We start from the raw sequence: 17,812 nt of genomic DNA on the forward strand, positions 1-17,812 counted from the left end.
GTGCAGTATACTACTTGCCATAGAACACTCTGTACAATACAAACACATGCACCACCATAAATAGCATGGGAAACAACGACACTTGGTCACTGTAGTTAGGAGCCTTGAGCGAGCTCAGAAACACTAATAAAACAATGCATGCTTGTGACATTGGACTAGCTTTTTTTTATTAGAGTAGTACACCTAAATTTATAGTGTCTTACAATTAAAAGCTGCATTCTTGGAGTTCACTTAGCTTGGAGCCAACCAGAGGGTATTTTTTAATGAGATTTTGAGATCACTTTCTTAAAATCTATGAAAACTTGAATTTCATTTCTTTAGTTGTACACAAGCTTTAACAAATCATGCTTAAGTGCATGCAAAGGAGCAAAATTGTGCAGACACACTTTTATTGTTCAGTAAATATTTACAACTCCTAATATTTATGTTTGGCCTTTTGACCTTGGTGGTCCTAGCCAGCACAATCCTTTATTGGTGACAAGCCAAAAATGGACCTTATACCCTTGGTTGTTACGGCCAGCACTGTTGTCAGTGACAAACGAACACACGGTACATAGTATAGCAATAATCCAAATCAACAAAATATTTAAACTGCGTGAAGAAGACAAGTCGTGAACAGAAAGAGACGCTCACACAAAGCGCAGACTTCCAACTGTTGGAAGTCTGCGCTTTGTGTGTGCGTCTAAGTTTCTGTTCACGTCTTGTCTTCTTCGCACCTTTTAAATTTTTGCTGAATTCATGAACCGACTAGCCCAACAACATGCCTTAATCCAAATCAAGCTTGTTCTAATCCCCAAGCACTCCCAGAAACCCAACACCTGCAATAAGCAGAGGTTTTAGGAAGCTTCCGCAATTCTTCATTCATATTGTGCCTAATGAGTATACAGGAATGTATGAATAGAATAGACCAATCGTAAGTTCCTTAATGTTTCCACTACACAAAGATGTACCTGCAAGTGCACTTCCCCTATTTTCCTATTTTTCTTCACACACAAAAAAAAATTCCAGCCATAAGAAATCAAGCCCAATTCCCAGGCAGGCTGAACAGTTTGAGAACCTTTGTTTCGTTTCTCTTTAATACCTTGCACATCAATTTTGCCCTAGCATTGAAGGATGTCGGCCTCATTCAAAATTTCAAGTATATTTATGTAATACAGTAGTTCTGGAACAATATGCACAGACTGAAAAGTATGGTTGTGCAAATATTTGAAATTTCAATAGAATAGTCTTTGCCATTTGGTTCATATTCCAATTGAGAATTCACTATTCAAGACTGTTGAATATTCGTTTCTGTGCAGATTTCATTGATTCAAATAACTTTATTGAGTGCTCTGTGATTTGATGGGGTGGGCCTGGACACCGCCTAGGCTTCAGCCAAGGGTTGTTGGCCCTCAGCTCGCTGGACGGCCTAGAGTTAGTGCTGCAGGTCCGAGCTGAGCAACGCAGACTCCCAGCGCACGCAGAGGCTGTTGCTGTTTGAGGCTGCATCACTGTGTATTACACCCGTACATTCCCATAGGATATGCTCTAGGGTGGTTATAGAGTTGCAATGTCTGCACTTGTCAGTCGTGTATAAATCTGGGTGTATTAAGTGCATGATAGCCGGACTCAGATATATGATCTGGTTTGTAACTGCCGCCATTCGAGAGACAGACTGTGCAGATTTTAGAGATAAATATTATTGGATGGAGTCTGCAGGAAGAAAGATCAGTGCAAGTGGCGACTGCTCTAAATTATTCTGCTGCTGGACGGCCGCGGTTGTTGCGCAAACACGAAGAGCAGCCTACAGATTGTTGTCTCATTTTAGGTAGAGCAATTTATAATTTATAGCCAGCCTCACCACATTAGCATTCCTTCAAAACAATGTGCGGTGCTGTATTACACTTGGCTCATTCAACAGGCATGACACTGCGCATCTGGTGACGCGCTGTTCCTTTTTTTTTCATAACTGTGATTGTCACGGTGCCCCAGGTACAATAACCTTTTAGTTGTTTCTCATTCACGAGCTCCTCAGTTGACCAGACAACCAGCTGTGAATGGCACATTACACATATAAAATATTGTAAATAAGCATTTTTTTTTTTTAAATCAAATGAACTGTGCAGAACAATTATATGTAAGTTTGCCTAGAAATAAAACATTCTAAGGTCAAACATTCTTCCTTAATATTCATATTCGATTCAACTTGAGTTTCACTATGTACCGTAAAATGTGGAGCAAACACCCCCACCGTGCAAGAGCCCCCCGCCTAACTTCACTGCTAATTTGAAATTTTTGCGCCGTTCCGGGAAAGCTGTAAAGTAATGTGTAAACCACTTTTCTTCTGGACAGGCTAAAGTCTCATTCATCTCTTACCTCATAGAAGTTAGCATCCACAAAATAAATTGTAAATCATAATAAAATAAACAAATGCTAATGTGACGTGCTTTATTGACATATAAATGTCAAGGAACGACGAAGAACGTCAAAGGCGAGCGTCAAGAAACAACGGGTGTCAAGCAGCCAAAATCCAGGCAAGCACAAGCTCAGGTCACGTGGCTGCAACCAACACTGGCTTGGCTGCGTGGCACCACCAACACATAAAACATGCTTGGCTGCTTTGTCGTCGTCCTTGTCTTCTTCATCACACTAACCTTAATAAAGTTTACCTTGTTGGTTCCAGCACAACTTGATCAGTATGGCATGAAAGCAACTGCAGGCGCATCAGCACAAATCTATATGACATATTACTTTCATTGAATAGGAGCATACTGTGTACACCCAGATTATACTACTAGCACACGTCCTTCACCCGATATAATCAATGGCAGCCATTGTCATGTTCACCAAAGCAAATTTCTTACCTGGGAGCTCTCGTCAGCAGCAGAGCCCTCTTGTTGCTTGGAAGAGCCCTTGTGCTTGTTCCTATGGCATCAGAGAGACAGAAAATGAGTTTCTTGCGCAGTTCTGTCACACAAAAGAATGAAATAAGAGCATACCCACCCTCCCAAATTGGTGTTGCTGTCATCAGAGGATCCACTCTTGCCAGCACTAGAATCGTTTCGTCTTTCCTTAGGACGTGCTCCTGTTTCTTTAGCAGAGTTTGCCACTTTGCGACTTATGTCTGCAAAGATTGGGTCAACTTCAGCATCAGGGCACACCCTGAGTAGATCTTCAATCCATGTTGGATGCCAGGTGTCTCCAGGAGTGTTGATCTTCTCCTTAACAGAGTTCTGTTCAGGTTCAGAGATAGGGACTGTTGCCTCCACTTTAGCTTTTTTTTCCAGGAAGCTGGAGGAAGAATGTGCACTGCAGGTTGCCCAAGTTGCTGGTGAGTCTGAACCACTGCTTGTACTGGTACTGGGCCAGGGAGTAGGACATTTCACCACAGGTTCTTCTGCTGCTACAATGTCATCTTCATCAGAGTCTAAAAAGCCAAATTGTTCAGTCGGGTCAAAGCCTCTCTCCCAGAAGTCATCACTATCATCGGCTGGCGCTGTTGTAAAGTCACCCATTGCTAAGTAGTCATGGCTACCACTGATGCAAGGCCTGCCGGCTATTTCACCAGATGCGAAGTGCATTGGGTGCTCCATCAATGGATCCTTTCCAGGCCAATGGCTAGAAAAATTAATGTCCAAAGGGTACTTGGTTAGACAGTCACCCTGGCCAGCATTAAGGAGTGCTGATTTGCTCATGCTGTGCTTGGTTTCACTGAAGACGGTTTGGGTGGCATTGCCTATAGCCCGCAAAAGTGGCTCATCAGATCCATCTTTTGCCCAATTCCAAAACAGCACGTCATCCTTGAAGAGGGCTGTTGCACAGTTGTGTTTCTCCAGCAGCTTAGCAACAATCTTGGCCAGTGCTATCGCCAGAGAACCAGGCTCGATGTTGCCAGAGGCTTCATCTTCATCAGCTTTCTCCTTTTTTATAGCCTCCTCGTCCTCTTGTACCTGGAATGATGAGAAACCTAGTCTTGGGCCCACAGCACCCCGCTATCCCATAGCTACATATGCTGCTTGCATGCAGAGTTTACAGCCAGAAAAGTTTAAAAGCACAGCATGTCACGTATTTATTAGCACTATTGCACATGCCACAGCCCACTGATAGGAAACGAGAAAACCACATGCCCCATGTAAGAAAACATCTGAATGATGAACACACTATACTCCATTTCATACATCGTTCTGGGCAATGCTGTGAAAAGTCCCACTCAGCGCATTTTGCAGTGCACTTCTTTTTTTTATATCTGCAATGCTTTCTATGAAATAAACCATTTCGCATATTACAACTTGTGCACATAGAGGTACATCAAAACACACATTATTTGTGCAACTTAGTGCTTGCAGTATGCAAAACAGATTATTTTGGTTGCAAGCGTAAGTGGTTCGCTGTGGCTTCTCGCAAAAATGAGACTCCACTCAATTGATGGCAAATAGGCTCAGATCTACAACACCTTCCGGGTAATAATTACGTTATATTTTGTGACTCAAAAGTGTGAGACTTAATTTTACATAGAATTAGATGACACATGCCCATATCTTTCTTTTATATGTGACACACAATTTTTGGGTTGCAAATGCGAATTGCGAGAGGTCTCCCTAGCCATTGCAGTGTTGCCTCCTATGTATGAAACAGAGTATAGTAATAGCATACATCTAGAAGAGAGATTTAAAGTAAGTATTCTATGTTCATGTTCAACAGACACAAAAAGAAAAGGCATCTAATGTGACCTTGATGACCCTATTAGTGCTGCTTAGTAAGGAAGGAGGCATGCAAGTATTTGGAAGGACCCATGCACCTAAAAGCATTGCTCCTGCATGTGCAAACAGTCCACTTCTGTTTTCCCAGACACTGAAAAGCAGCATTGCTATAACATTTGTTTTGTTCCTGTAATAAGCACACATTCCCATCAATTATGTTAACTTTTTTACTGTCTCGTAAGGCCTTATGACATGTTAAACTGCTTCCAATTACTTGAACAATGAATATTTCATTGAAATGCACAGCCTCCAAAAGCTTCAGGAAACACTTGAAAGAAATTGGATTTTTACAGCTACAATCTATTCCAGCCTCTGACCTGAAACTGATTTCAGAGGTGTGTATGACTAATTACTAGCGCTTTCCTTGTGCTTGCTGCTTAAAAGTGCCGAGAAAGACTGGTGGACATGTTCTTCTGTTTTTTGCTAAGATTAAAAGAATAGAAAAAAAGCTGTAGCAGATTGCAGGAAACTATCCGTAAAGAATGTTTACTCACAAAGCCTCAGCAGACAACTCGGGTTGCCATGCAAGCAATATAGTTGCATGCAACAGCACCTCATGACAGCAGTTTCCAACCGCTGTCAGTCAAGAGACCTCCTCTTTTGAGAGTACCGTTGGCTTCTCCACTGAAGTCTTGAATAGTATGGCCAGCACCTCACAAGGACCTTAACCTCCGAATTCACCAGCACTTTGAGCAACAAAATATTTTCAACTAACTGCATATGGTCGAATATAATGCAGCAAATATACCATGCGGGTAGTCTCTTTATAAGATAGAATTAAAACTTAAAAAATAGCATTATGATTCAAATGCAAACATTATGATGGTAAATTAACGTGACTGTGACAGTACATTGTTATGACTGTACACATGAACATAAAATGGAACACTTCAGCAGAGCATGTAAAATGCACTACACCAATGCACACCAACTATTGACTTCTTACAACATGCTGGGGAAGACTGGTGAAAAATGTGGTAATGAATCACCCATGATGCTGCATTATTTTAACAGGGCCATAATATGCTGCCCCTAAGAGCTAACGGTGGACAGACACTCATTTGTCATGGCAGCTGCAATTGTGGAGTTGAGACAACGCAGGTGCCTATCAAAAGTGCACTGTTGCTCCCTTCACTTTCCGTTGCATTGGCTGCACTCTTATTTCCTGGATGACACACTTCCCCACCCATGTATGAACTTCTGCATTCTCCCTAGGAGGCTGAGAAGATGAAAACTAAACTGTGCAGAGGGTTGCGCTTTAAAGGCCTGAAACCCGCCTCCCTTTTTCTGTTTGGTATGGCATATTGTAGATAATGAGAGCAAATTTAGCAAGGAGGATAGAACAATGCACAGTTGTTAGCAGTGCGTAATCTGCGTCGTTCACTACATTTTAAAGCAATAAACAAAAAAAATATTTTAAAATATTCTTAGTTTAACCAAAATCGACGATTTAAAAATTTTTTTCATTTCCAGATCTTAGCTTCATTGAAGACCATGTCTTTCTGACGATGCTAAAACTAAGTAGTTTTGAGCCACAGTTTTGATTTTACAAAGTGCCTGTGCATCACATGCACACACCATGATTTCATAAAAATGTTAACGAAACAACAAAATAAATACCAGCCCAGACAGTCTGTTTCGCCCATCTTTCTATGTGAAAATGATGCCGGCCGGCATAGGCAAGCAGCTTCTCTATTTGTCATTCAAGTACACAAACTGCATGAAGCACAAAATATTTTGTTCCCCATACTATGAATGCCCTGGCAATGTGCGGGCCCAAAATGCAATGCATGTCAATTTTATTTGTGAATGTGAACAGTGCAGAGTGTGTCTTTCTTTTAATGCCACCATGTGAAACATCAGACTAGTGTTTGCCCGAGCTCATTGGTGCACATAGCATGAAAAGTTCCCAGCGGAAAGCACTGACAAGGACAGACGGGATGACGACACACGCTGGACTAGCAATTGTATGTTTAATATTCATTCTTCACATTTTTTATAGCATGAGACAACCAATTTAGTGCCCTTATTTTCATTTGTGTCACACAAAACGGTTTATCGAGGTGACAAAAGAAGAAGGAAAAAAAGTATTTCACTGACTATTACGTTACCATACTCCCTAATGTGAAATTTGAGTGCAGCTCTATATGCGTTTTCATTTCGCAATATATTGGCTGGCACGGACAATCTGTCCTGTGCGGCACGTTGCAAACGGAGCATAGTGTAGTGTGACTGCCTCGCTAATCGGGATATCGCGAGAGGTAGCGTCTGGGTGGCGCGTGGGTGTGATTCACAGCAGCCGCTGCAGACAGACCTCCGCTCGTGCAGCACTTTGTTTCCATATATTGTATCGTTGGACGCGCTCGCCGCATGCCTTGTCGTTGGCGTCATCGGTGAACAGATGACGCATGCTACTCTGGGGCCGTATTCTGAAACGTTCTGTTTGGGCGAAATTTCTTTTTTCGCTTTCAGGCGCGTGCTGATTGGCTGGTTGAGCAAAAAGGAAAAGAAGTCGCGCCACCTAGTAGTTCCGGTGTACGTCACTTTGACGTCACGGTGTCAGTGGGTGCTCCCAACATGTATTGAATAAACGAACCCGCCTGTGTCGTATTGCGGGCGATACATTCGAAAACAACACACCCGAGCCGCTCTGCACTCGCACGGTGCGCCCTGTCGTGTGTTTTGCGAAGCGTTCAAGTGCGCGTGTTGGTAGTGCATGCTGACGTCACGGGTAAGCAGCCGGTTGACTTATCGAACGCGACTTTCGCCTAGGCGAAATATCGCCGAAGTGGAACGTTTCAGAATACGGCCCCTGGTGCCATCTCGTAGCCATCGTTGCCGCAGAGCACATATTGTGCAGCACTACGCTTTGCTTCTTACGCTTTCAACATACCCTCCTCCTCTGCTTTCCACCTCTGCTTTCCACCTCTGCTTTCCTCCTTGTGCTCTCTTCACTATTGCCGTCTTTCATCCCCAGCTGCGCTCCGTGTTCGCTCTTTCATCCTTCGCCGTGCTCGTTCGCTCAGCTACAGGGAACGCCAACACTCACCGCAGGAATGGGCGCCTAAGAGCTGCGCTCTAAAAAGGGCACAGCATTGGTTGTCTCATGCTATAAAAAGCGTGAAAAAAGAAAAATTGAAAATTCAGTTGCTAGTCCAGCATGTGTCGTCATCCCTTCTGTCCTTGTAAGTGCTTTCTGCTGGAAACCTTTCATGCTGCCTGGAACATATTGCGGATACATTTTTGGCATGGTGTCACCTGGCATTAGCATGTTCATTTTATGTTGCATGAACGCTGTAAGCATGACCGAAATGTTTTCTATGCAGTTGTCCAATAAAGCGAGCACGTTTAATGTATGCACAGTGGTGGGAATGCCCTTCATCGTGAAGCAGCCATTCGAGCAGGCAAAATCTACTTTTGGAGCACCTACTCCCATTTTTGGAGCAGGTGTACGGATTCCAGAAAAGCGCACACAGGAAAAGGAAATAGAGTTTAGTGTTCTCTCTAGTTTACATAATCAACGTTTCTCCAATTTCACGGTAATAAGTTGATTATTAGAGAAGAAAATGATGAATGGAATGTTGTACAATTTCATTGATGAACAGTTATCTAGGCCCAAGCAGTCGCCGTCAAAATCTGTGACATCACGGCGAGCTGGGGCGGTAACTCCAAGGCGGAGTCGCCTCCCGTCTTTCCTGGCTTACCAAACCTCTTCTTGCGGTAAGTAGGGCTCTCTTGTTATTTAAGACAAGTTTTTTTTATCAGAGCAGCTGAAATTATTTTTGTTTGTAGTGCCAATTTAATGCAGGACCACTTCGTAGGTCACACTACGACGGCAGCGGTGAGCTTACACTAACAACATGCTACTGACTGCACTGCACGAAACCGTGCAAGGAACATTAAAGGGACACTATAAAGAGAAACCCTTAATCAGTTTAGACTGGTGAAATGTTCTTTCAAAACTTCATTTTCTCGAATTTTGCGGTAATAAGTTGATTATTAGAGAAGAAAATGAAGGTTACAGTTTCCCATTATTAAATTTTGCAGCGAAACACCAGTGCCATTGTGACATCACTTCAAAACATTTGTTCGTATTTGGGCCATTGTAGGTCGGTAAAAGTTCATGAAATTTGCCAAGTACAATCTCCCACTCTTCTAGAATGTAATGTTGTACAACTTCACTGATGAACAGTTATCTAGGCCCAAGCAGTCGCCGTCAAAATCCGTGAAATCACGGCGAGCTGGGGCGGTAGCTCCAAGGCGGGGTCGCCTCCCATCTTTCCTGGCTTACCAAGCCTCTTTTTGCAGTAAGTATGCTCTCTTGTTATTTCGACAGGCTTTTTTACCAGAGCAGCTGAAATTATTTTTCTTTGTAGTGCCAATTTAATGCAGGACCACTTCGTAGGTTTGATATTCTGCACATTCTGATTTTGTTTTACGAGTCATAATCAGCGGTGCAAGCACGTAATGTTCTTTATTCCGCCACTGATAAGCGCTCGCAGGACAAGGCGTACAGGGCTGGGCCATTTGCTCGTTCATGTTAAACTTTTTACTATGCGATTTACCATAGACATGTGTATAACCAAAGACATATAGTTGACAAAAAGCATGAACTGCGTTCTAGTACACAATCATCGTGCGTGTGGTTATATAATGCTTGATGCTAAATTCAATGACCTAAAATTTTCACTTAATATTTTCTTGAAAAAAAGTAATATGGTATAACTAATAAAGTTGCAAGCGACAGGAATAAGTATGACGGGCACCGATTTCCATTTTTTTGTCTACAGAGCGCCATCACGCATCAGCCCTAGATGCGTAAAACAACTGCGTTGATCATGCAGTCGCAAAGCCAGCATGGCCACGGAACTCAATGCAGCCTCAGGCATGCCTCACGGTTGGTGTGTAAAAATATGATTTGGTTCTATTGGCTGTCCCAATGGCAGTCAAGCAGGCTGAAACGCCATGAATGAATGCGGCCAATGAACGAATGCGGCCAATGAACGCAGCAGCACCACACTTTATTGTGTAGTTAGCTTCCCAATTTTCACAATGCTGAATCTGCATCGTGGCGCAGCTGTGCCACTTGAGGCAAAAAAAAAAAAACAACCTTTGGAGCAGCACGGAGCAACAAATTTTAGTTGGCGCAGATTGTAGCAATTGCCTTAGCATTCACATCACTGTGTGCATTTCGGTCATGATAAAGACACCAATGCCTGACAGCACCATGGCAAAAATACGTCGGATATATGTTCCACATAGCCATTTTGCTTTTCTCTACTTACAAGCTGAACTGAGGAGGTTCGAGTTCATTTTCTTGTCATTGGCAGCCACTACTACGGCATACAGATTGTGGCTTTGCATATCACTGCAGTGCACAATACTAGATTTCGCTACACCATTGTAAACAAACAAAAAATGGAAATCTAGTGTTGGCTGCAATAATGCTTATGGCACCATCTGACGGCAGTTTCAAGCACTGGGTGCAGCCTTCACAGAAGCTTTGTTCTCTCCTGCACACATGCATGAGCGCTTAACACATGCAATGAACTAGTGTTCGTCGGATTTGCATGACTGTGTTTGTCGGACCGGTTTTTTGCATGACTGCATTCATTAATGCTTAGTAAGGATATTTCAGCCACCAGAAGTGTTCTGGGAGGCTACCAAGTCTTTTCGATGGCTGAAACGTAGAAACTTAGATTCAATGACATCCTCAATATAACGAAGTTTCCGGCTGAAAGTATAACTCAAGATTTGGCTGCTTTGGAACATAGTTCTAAATAGAACACATGATGCTTTTTCAAGCTAGTGACTTGAGAAAAAAGAAATCTTATATATTATCTTTATACAAATATGCTACGTCTTCCATTTTTTTTGTTCTATAAAAATCTTGCTGACATCAAGAATACTCGAGTACACCTATATAGCTAAATGGTGTAATAGTACATAGTACAGACAAACAGAATGAATGGACAAAGCGCTGACTATCAACCAAATTTTATTGTGCACAAGGCAATATACAGGGTGTCCCAACTATTATGCACCAAGATTAAAAAATATGCAAATGTGACGTAACTGGACAGAACCAAGGTAATGTTTTCCGTCGCTTGGAGATACTCAGATTATGTTTTGAATTTCGCCTAACTGCCTAATTAGTCTGAATTAATTAATCAACTTTTCAAATATTATAATTAGATGAAAAGTGTAAATGAGAAAATTGTAGAGCAACATGAAAAACTTCTGATACAGCTTTGCGTTTCTCAATACGTGCTCCATAAAAGTGTTTTTCCGAGTGTGAAAGAAGCCCGCAAAAGTGCCTCGAGAGGTCAGACGCGGCAGTTTTGCGTGTATTCGCGGGCTTCTTTCACGCTAGGAAAAACACTTTTATGTAGTGCGTATCGAGCAACAGAAAACTGTATCGGGAGTTTTTCATGGTACTCTACAATTTTCTCATTGACACTTTTAATCTAATTGTAATATTTGATAATGAATAATCAAGACTAATTAGGCAGTTAGGCGAAATTCAAAACATAATCTGAGTATCTCCAAGCGACTGATAACATTACCTTGGTTCTGTCCGGCTACGTTGCATTTGCGTATTTGTAAATCTCGGTGCATGATAGTTGGGACAACCTGTATATATAAAGATGCTGGAAGGACAGAGGAGGCAAGCATGTAAAATACAAAGTGTAAAAAGCAACAAAGCGGGTACCTATGGTACACACAAAAAACTAGAGTTCAATCAGTGCAGGATACTAAGGCGTTATTGAGACAAACCAGTGTGCACATTTAATATACGAGGCTTTTTGCATCAACAGGAAAGGTGACACGTGTACGATTGACGCCATCTGTGTCGCTACTCTAATTGGTGTAAGTGTTTTTGTGTCTTTTGCTATGTATTTTACATGCTTGTCTCCTCCTCTCTCCTTCTGACACCTTTATGTAGTGTTTCATGCAACATAAAAAAGTTTGACAACCAGCACTTTGGCCATTCTTTTTATTTGTCACGTCTAGGGATGGGCGAATGGTGAATTTGAGGTTCGAAGCGAATAGTGATTTGGGCGAATAATTTCGAATCGAATAGTTCGAATAGTATGTATCACAAATTACACCAAAACCCAGTTAATTCGAATTTCACGGGACCGAAAAAAAAAAAAAAAAAGTCTAATTAACCGAATGCCGAATTATCAGGGTATCCAGAAAACAATAAGCGAATGCTTACTACGTCAGCACGATTTTATTAGTGTAATGGATGAGCAAATCATTTTTCTATTTTGCGATCGAGGCCTCGCGACTTCCTTCGCAGCACGGCCGCGGCGCGCGCCATCATTTGCGACACGCTTTGCACTATATACGCGCGCACATCCAGATTATTTTTTCGCCAGTAAGCTGATCGCCAACAGATCGCACGTCCATCGCGGTGTAGCCGGTGCTGGTGCTCTTCATCCTCGACAGCTTTGCACCGAGTCAAACCGAAACTAGAGTGTACTAGATTGGGGGAGTGGGTCCTACGAGGGCTCTGCACTGAGGCACTTTTTATTGAAAATCCAGGTGACGCCACCGTCACTTTCTTCGAATGAGCGGCCTCGCTCGCCGGCCGGACGGTTGTCGCGTCGGAGACCCTACCGTAGCTGCATGGAGCTTTGACAGGCGGATAGTTGGTGGCGGTAATACTGAGATTCCCCACCGATCTATTGTAAATAAAATGGAAAAAGAGCGGCGGAAAGAATGCAAACGACGCAACACCGACGGTGCGTCGAGCAGACGACAGCTACTCCGCCCGCGAGCTCGCCTCGGCCAATGAGCGCTGCCGAAACAGCCGGAGCCAACGTTTATTGGCCGAAGATTCAAAATAAGGCGACGGCAGCGCCGCCACATTTTCCGCGTTTTTTTTTTTTTTGCTTTACCCTCGGCGTTTGCTAAGGCGTCCGCTGTACCCACTCTAGTACACTCTACCGAAACTGTTTGTCGCAACCGCGGCCGCTATCGACGCGATTATGAACGGCGACATTGCGGTGCTTAAGGCACGGGGCGTTTTTATGCCCGGCGGTAAAAGCAATAAAGGCACAAATAGGCTCGAAGCTTTCTGTTGCTGTCATTCACGTACGTTTTCCGCTGATGACTATGGCGATGCGGACTCCGCCGCTTCGTTCCGGTTGTACGCTAGCGCCGTTTGTGCTCTTTTGCGTCGCACATTTCCGGCTCTTTAACGCAAAAATGTATACCCTTCGAGATTTATAGTTGATGTATGGGAGTCATGATGTTAAGCATAGCCTCCGAGATGCGTACTGGACGTCCGTCCGTGGCTTTTGGCTGCCTATTCGGGAGCGCCGAATTCGAATACCTGAATTTGAATCGAATTACTAATAAAGAATTATTCGATCGAATATTCGACAATACCGAATATTCGCCCTTCTCTAGTCACGTCCCGTGCGGCGTTACTGCTTTTAGCTATATATATATATACACTAATATAAATGTTGGTGGTATTTTTGCTTGCGTCAATAAGGTCAAGTTACTCCTCGTTACAACCAGTGTTAACATTCTTCTGGCATAGTTTCTTCTAAAACAACACTTAAGATCTGCTAGACTGCACTAAATATCTTGTGAATGCACTCATAAAAAATTGTAATGACTAATGAGTAATAAGATCGAATATATTAAGCATGCATTTTTATTTAGCACAAGAGAATTTACCATCTCGTGTCAAAAGCAGTGAAAAACACTTGCTCTCGCTTCCACAATGTCGGTCATCACATGCAGCTGGACCCACAACAGCTACTGGCTGATATTGTGAATCCGAAATGAAAAATATATCTGTTTGCGATATCATGCAGAAAGACAGGAAACCATTTCATCTTTGCACTGCAGGTCCAAACACGAAAGTTGTGCATGGCTGCGTCTAGTGCACATGGCCTCCAGGATGGCAAGCGTAGCGTAGCTGCCATTGCTGTCAGGGGGTGCTGCCACGAGTCGTATCGTGTTCAACTTTTCAGCGCGACGGGCTGGGCTGCCTGGGCATTGCCTCCCTTGCGCCCCTTTGCCGTCTCCCCTGTGTAGCTTTCAGCGCGCTAGGGGAAATAGAGAATGCCACGGATCGGTCTGATAACTACGTCTAACTGCGCTCGTGCTTGAAGGATTAGAAAAATTTTCACAGCAGGAGATTCGTGAGGTGACGTAATTTAATAGTGACGTCGTTCTGATTAGTTAAAATAAGTGTTTCAGGGCCCCTTTAGGAAAGGAACTGAGCATATGCCCTTTGAAATTTAACAGCAGGACAGCAGGTCTTTATAAATAAATGCGCACATACTACTGTATTTACATTTCTCTTGTGTAGACAGCACACAGGCCCAAATCTCAGAGCCGTCGCGTCACAACGTGCACAAAGGCCAGAATTTAAATGAAAATGCTGGCCTATCAGTGGTGACAATAGTTGCAATGATGCATGTTCCATTCTGTGCTTTTCAATATAAAAATTGCCCTACAGAACTCCTATCATCACTCCAAACTTATTTTTCTTCAGCTGCTTTAGCTATCTCAGTCCGAGGGTCTCCTAACAGCCTTACTAACTGCATACAGTTGTAATGAGGTACTTATGGCTCAATTACTTCACTGAAGGTCCGGTAGAAGCATTTATATTCTGCTGAAAGGACCGTTATCTGCTTAGAATTAGCTATATCTGTATCCTGCTATCAGTGCTATTATCCACTCAAAACAATTCAAAATCTGCTCAAATGTCTAACTGCGTACAGTTGTAACGAGGTACTTATGGCTCTTACTCCACTGAAGGTCCACTAGAAGCATTTATATTGTGCTGAAAGTACCGTTATCCGCTTAGAATGAGTTATATTTGTATTCTGCTATCAGTGCTATTATCCACTAAAAATAATTCAAAATCTGCTCAAATGTGTGCTAAAGCAAAATTATTGGTCAAATATTGGGCCTAAATTTTTTGCTAACGGCAAACCATTTTAGGCCCAATATATTTATATCTATGAAAGAGTGCACACAAATGAAAAGTTGCCTTGCAGAAGTAAAAAAATTTAACCATGACACTGTTATGGTGGATTTTACAAGGGCCATTGTTTCACGACCACAACTACAATGTATACCTTCTCATACACAAGAGTCTGAAAAGCCATTTACATGCTGTCAGCCAAAACATCCCTTTGCACTATGCACGACAGCTAATTCTGCTTATGTTGAACCCCGACACTTAAAATTATTCCCTATAAAACAAACCATCCAAGTAGGCCCTTGTGTTGAGTGCATTGTGCATGTCCACAAAACTGCCTGTGATAGCAAAATCAGTAGGTATGTCAAATGAAACAGAACAGCGTGTGCCTGTAGGCCTAGTGCTTTATCATGCAGTGCATTTCCATCGCACTGGCACTCTCCTAGCTGAGTGTGACCACTTCTCGTGTACAAAGGCTTGCTTCAGGGCCACGCTGTGGCTGGTCCTGAGAATTGAAGTCCAGTATTGCAATGGTGATTTGTTTTAGTCTGGGCACTCGATCTGTGAAGTGGTCACCAGCAGCAATGAGCTCTAAAGACTGAATAGCACAGACTTATTCAATTTATATTCGATTTGAAAATTTGATATTATAAATTTTCAGGTATTCGTGTTTATTCAACTATAATGGATAGCAGCACTTATTGGAGTTTACAAGGAAAGAGAGATCATTCAAGTGATTGATTCAAGAAATTGGTTCATGAATGAATGCCTGAAGCTAATTTCTGCATAATAATCTGCCTAGGGGTCATTCCACGCGAAACGTCCCAGCCCAAAAACCGACCATCGTAGATTTCCTTGAAAAAAATTGGGCTAGATGGCTATTGTGTGAATAAGGTTTGGTTTCACCAAAGTATTTTGGTCGAAAAAAATTTTTTCATCACGTGAGCGCTATTTGAAATTTCCGCAAAGAAGCAATAGTTGGTTGGAGGTAATTTTTTTTATTCAAAGCTGAAACTAGGTGTAATAACAAAGTTTATTTTAGAGCATTCTAGGGGCATCCTTCTTTCATATAATGTGATAACTGAATGCATTAAAAAATTTATCGCGTTTATTTGGCTCAGTAAAAAAAGCAAGAAATGTTGCGTTTTCAGAATTTTTTTTCGCATAAACTTTGCAAATTTTTTAACTAGAATATTCTTCCTTCCTTTTTGCATGTTGCTATAGTGTATGCTAAAAATAATTTGAAATTCTTAAGGTATATATTTTTTTAGAAAAACCCCTCCAAATTTGGCAAAAAGTGAATTTTTTGCGAGATTCATGCCACATTTAAGCCTTAAGGACCTCCAGATAAAAAATATGTCAGATAGCTCAACATACGCACCGGCCTCTGAGCTTGTGATTTAGAAATTTTTATTCGAGTAAATTTTGTTTGAAGCGAGAAAAAAATTTTTGAAGTCAACAACCAATATCACCAGTAGGCATTGCGTACGTTCCGCCGCTCCCCTCGTCGTCTGCTCGTTGTCCGCTGCGCGTCGCCGTCTGCCGCCCAGCAGACGACGGCTAGTATATGGGGGGATCATTTTTAAGATTTATGGAATTTTTAAAAATCTAGGCGATTTTTCGGGCAGATATAATTCTAGTCCTTGAGCTGGATTGTTCAGAGGCGGACAATACTTGCACGAGAAATTGTTTCGCATATTGAACTAATTAACAAACAACTGCTAATTAACTTCCTAATTAATTACTTTACGGCGCATATTGCAATTTACGAATTGTAGCCGCCGAGTTTGAAAGACGCGTCCACTTGAAATTTCCAGGATGACACCAATTTTGAGATATTATTTCCTAAAGTGTGGGATGAAATAGGTGGGCGGTTACTTTTGGGCTTCAATGCATAGGTGAGCATTTTGTTAAATAAATCACAGTTTCGTCCGAAAGTCGAAGCATCGATTGCCATAGTAAATTAGTGGACAGCTATAGGACGTAAGGATAGTAGTTTTATCGGTTGTATAAACTTGTAAACATAGGCATACCAAGTAAATAACAAGCATGGTGTCACGCATGCACAAGCAAACATGAACACATCTCAGTCGATGACTGTTAAAAACGCGCTGTCAAAGCGCTGGGGTGAGGCAGCGCGGCGCAGAAGCGAGCGAATTGACCTTCGTGCTGGCACTCCCACGAAAGCGGACTATGCTGCGAAAACACAGCGCAAGGCGGACGCTGTCCCTGACGCAGATCGCTTTCAAGATACAAGCCGCTGGAGTAAAACACCCCCCCCCCCTTTCCTACTTCCCACCTTCCCCCCCTCCCTACTCGCAGGGCAAGAGCCTTTTACTCAGGGCGGCACGAAGGTCCATTCGCTCGCTGCTGCAGCCACACTGCCTTACCCCAACGTTTTGACAGCGCGTTTTTAGCAGTCACAGAGAGAGATGTGTTCATGTTTGCTTGTGCATGCGTGACACCATGCTTGTTAATTTACTTGGTATGCCTATGTTTACAAGTAAAAACTACCGATAAAACTACTATCCTTACGTCCTATAGCTGTCCACTAATTTACTATGGCAATCGATGCTTCGACTTTCGGGTGAAACTGTGATTTATTTAACAAAATGCTCACCTATGCATTAAAGCCCAAAAGTAACCGCCCACCTATTTCGTCTCACACTTTAGGAAATAATATCTCAAAATTGGTGTCATCCTGGAAATTTCAAGTGGACGCGTCTTTCAAACTCGGCGGCTACAATTCGTAAATTGCAATATGCGCCGTAAAGTAATTAATTAGGAAGTTAATTAGCAGTTGTTTGTTAATTAGTTCAATATGTGTTTCAATTTCTCGTGCAAGTATTGTCCGCCTCTGAACAATCCAGCTCAAGGACTAGAATTACATCTGCCATAGGCGATTTTTAAAAATTCCATAAATCTTAAAAATGATCCCCCCATATACTAGCCGTCGTCTGCTGGGCGGCAGACGGCGACGCGCAGCGGACGAGCAGACGACGAGGGAAGCGGCGGAACGTACGCAATGCCTACTGCTGATATTGGTTGTTGACTTCGAAATTTTTTTTCTCGCTTAAAACAAATTTACTCGAATAAAAATTTCTCAATCACAAGCTAA

The 17,812-nt window shown here is 42.4% G+C and overlaps 1 protein-coding gene across 1 annotated transcript in view; it reads right to left on the minus strand.

The window, feature by feature from the left end:
* Positions 1-17,812, minus strand: part of LOC119461456 (nascent polypeptide-associated complex subunit alpha, muscle-specific form-like) — a 73,464-nt gene that overhangs the window by 4,527 nt on the left and 51,125 nt on the right. The window contains exons 12-13 of the mRNA XM_049660640.1: positions 2,983-3,971; positions 2,844-2,904 (exon numbers count right to left, since the gene is read on the minus strand). Of these exons, the coding sequence (XP_049516597.1) occupies positions 2,844-2,904; positions 2,983-3,971 (1,050 nt within the window). The remainder of the gene's footprint in view (positions 1-2,843; positions 2,905-2,982; positions 3,972-17,812) is intronic.

Source organism: Dermacentor silvarum, chromosome 1 (assembly GCF_013339745.2).
Source record: "Dermacentor silvarum isolate Dsil-2018 chromosome 1, BIME_Dsil_1.4, whole genome shotgun sequence".
In the NCBI taxonomy this organism is placed as follows: domain Eukaryota; kingdom Metazoa; phylum Arthropoda; class Arachnida; order Ixodida; family Ixodidae; genus Dermacentor; species Dermacentor silvarum.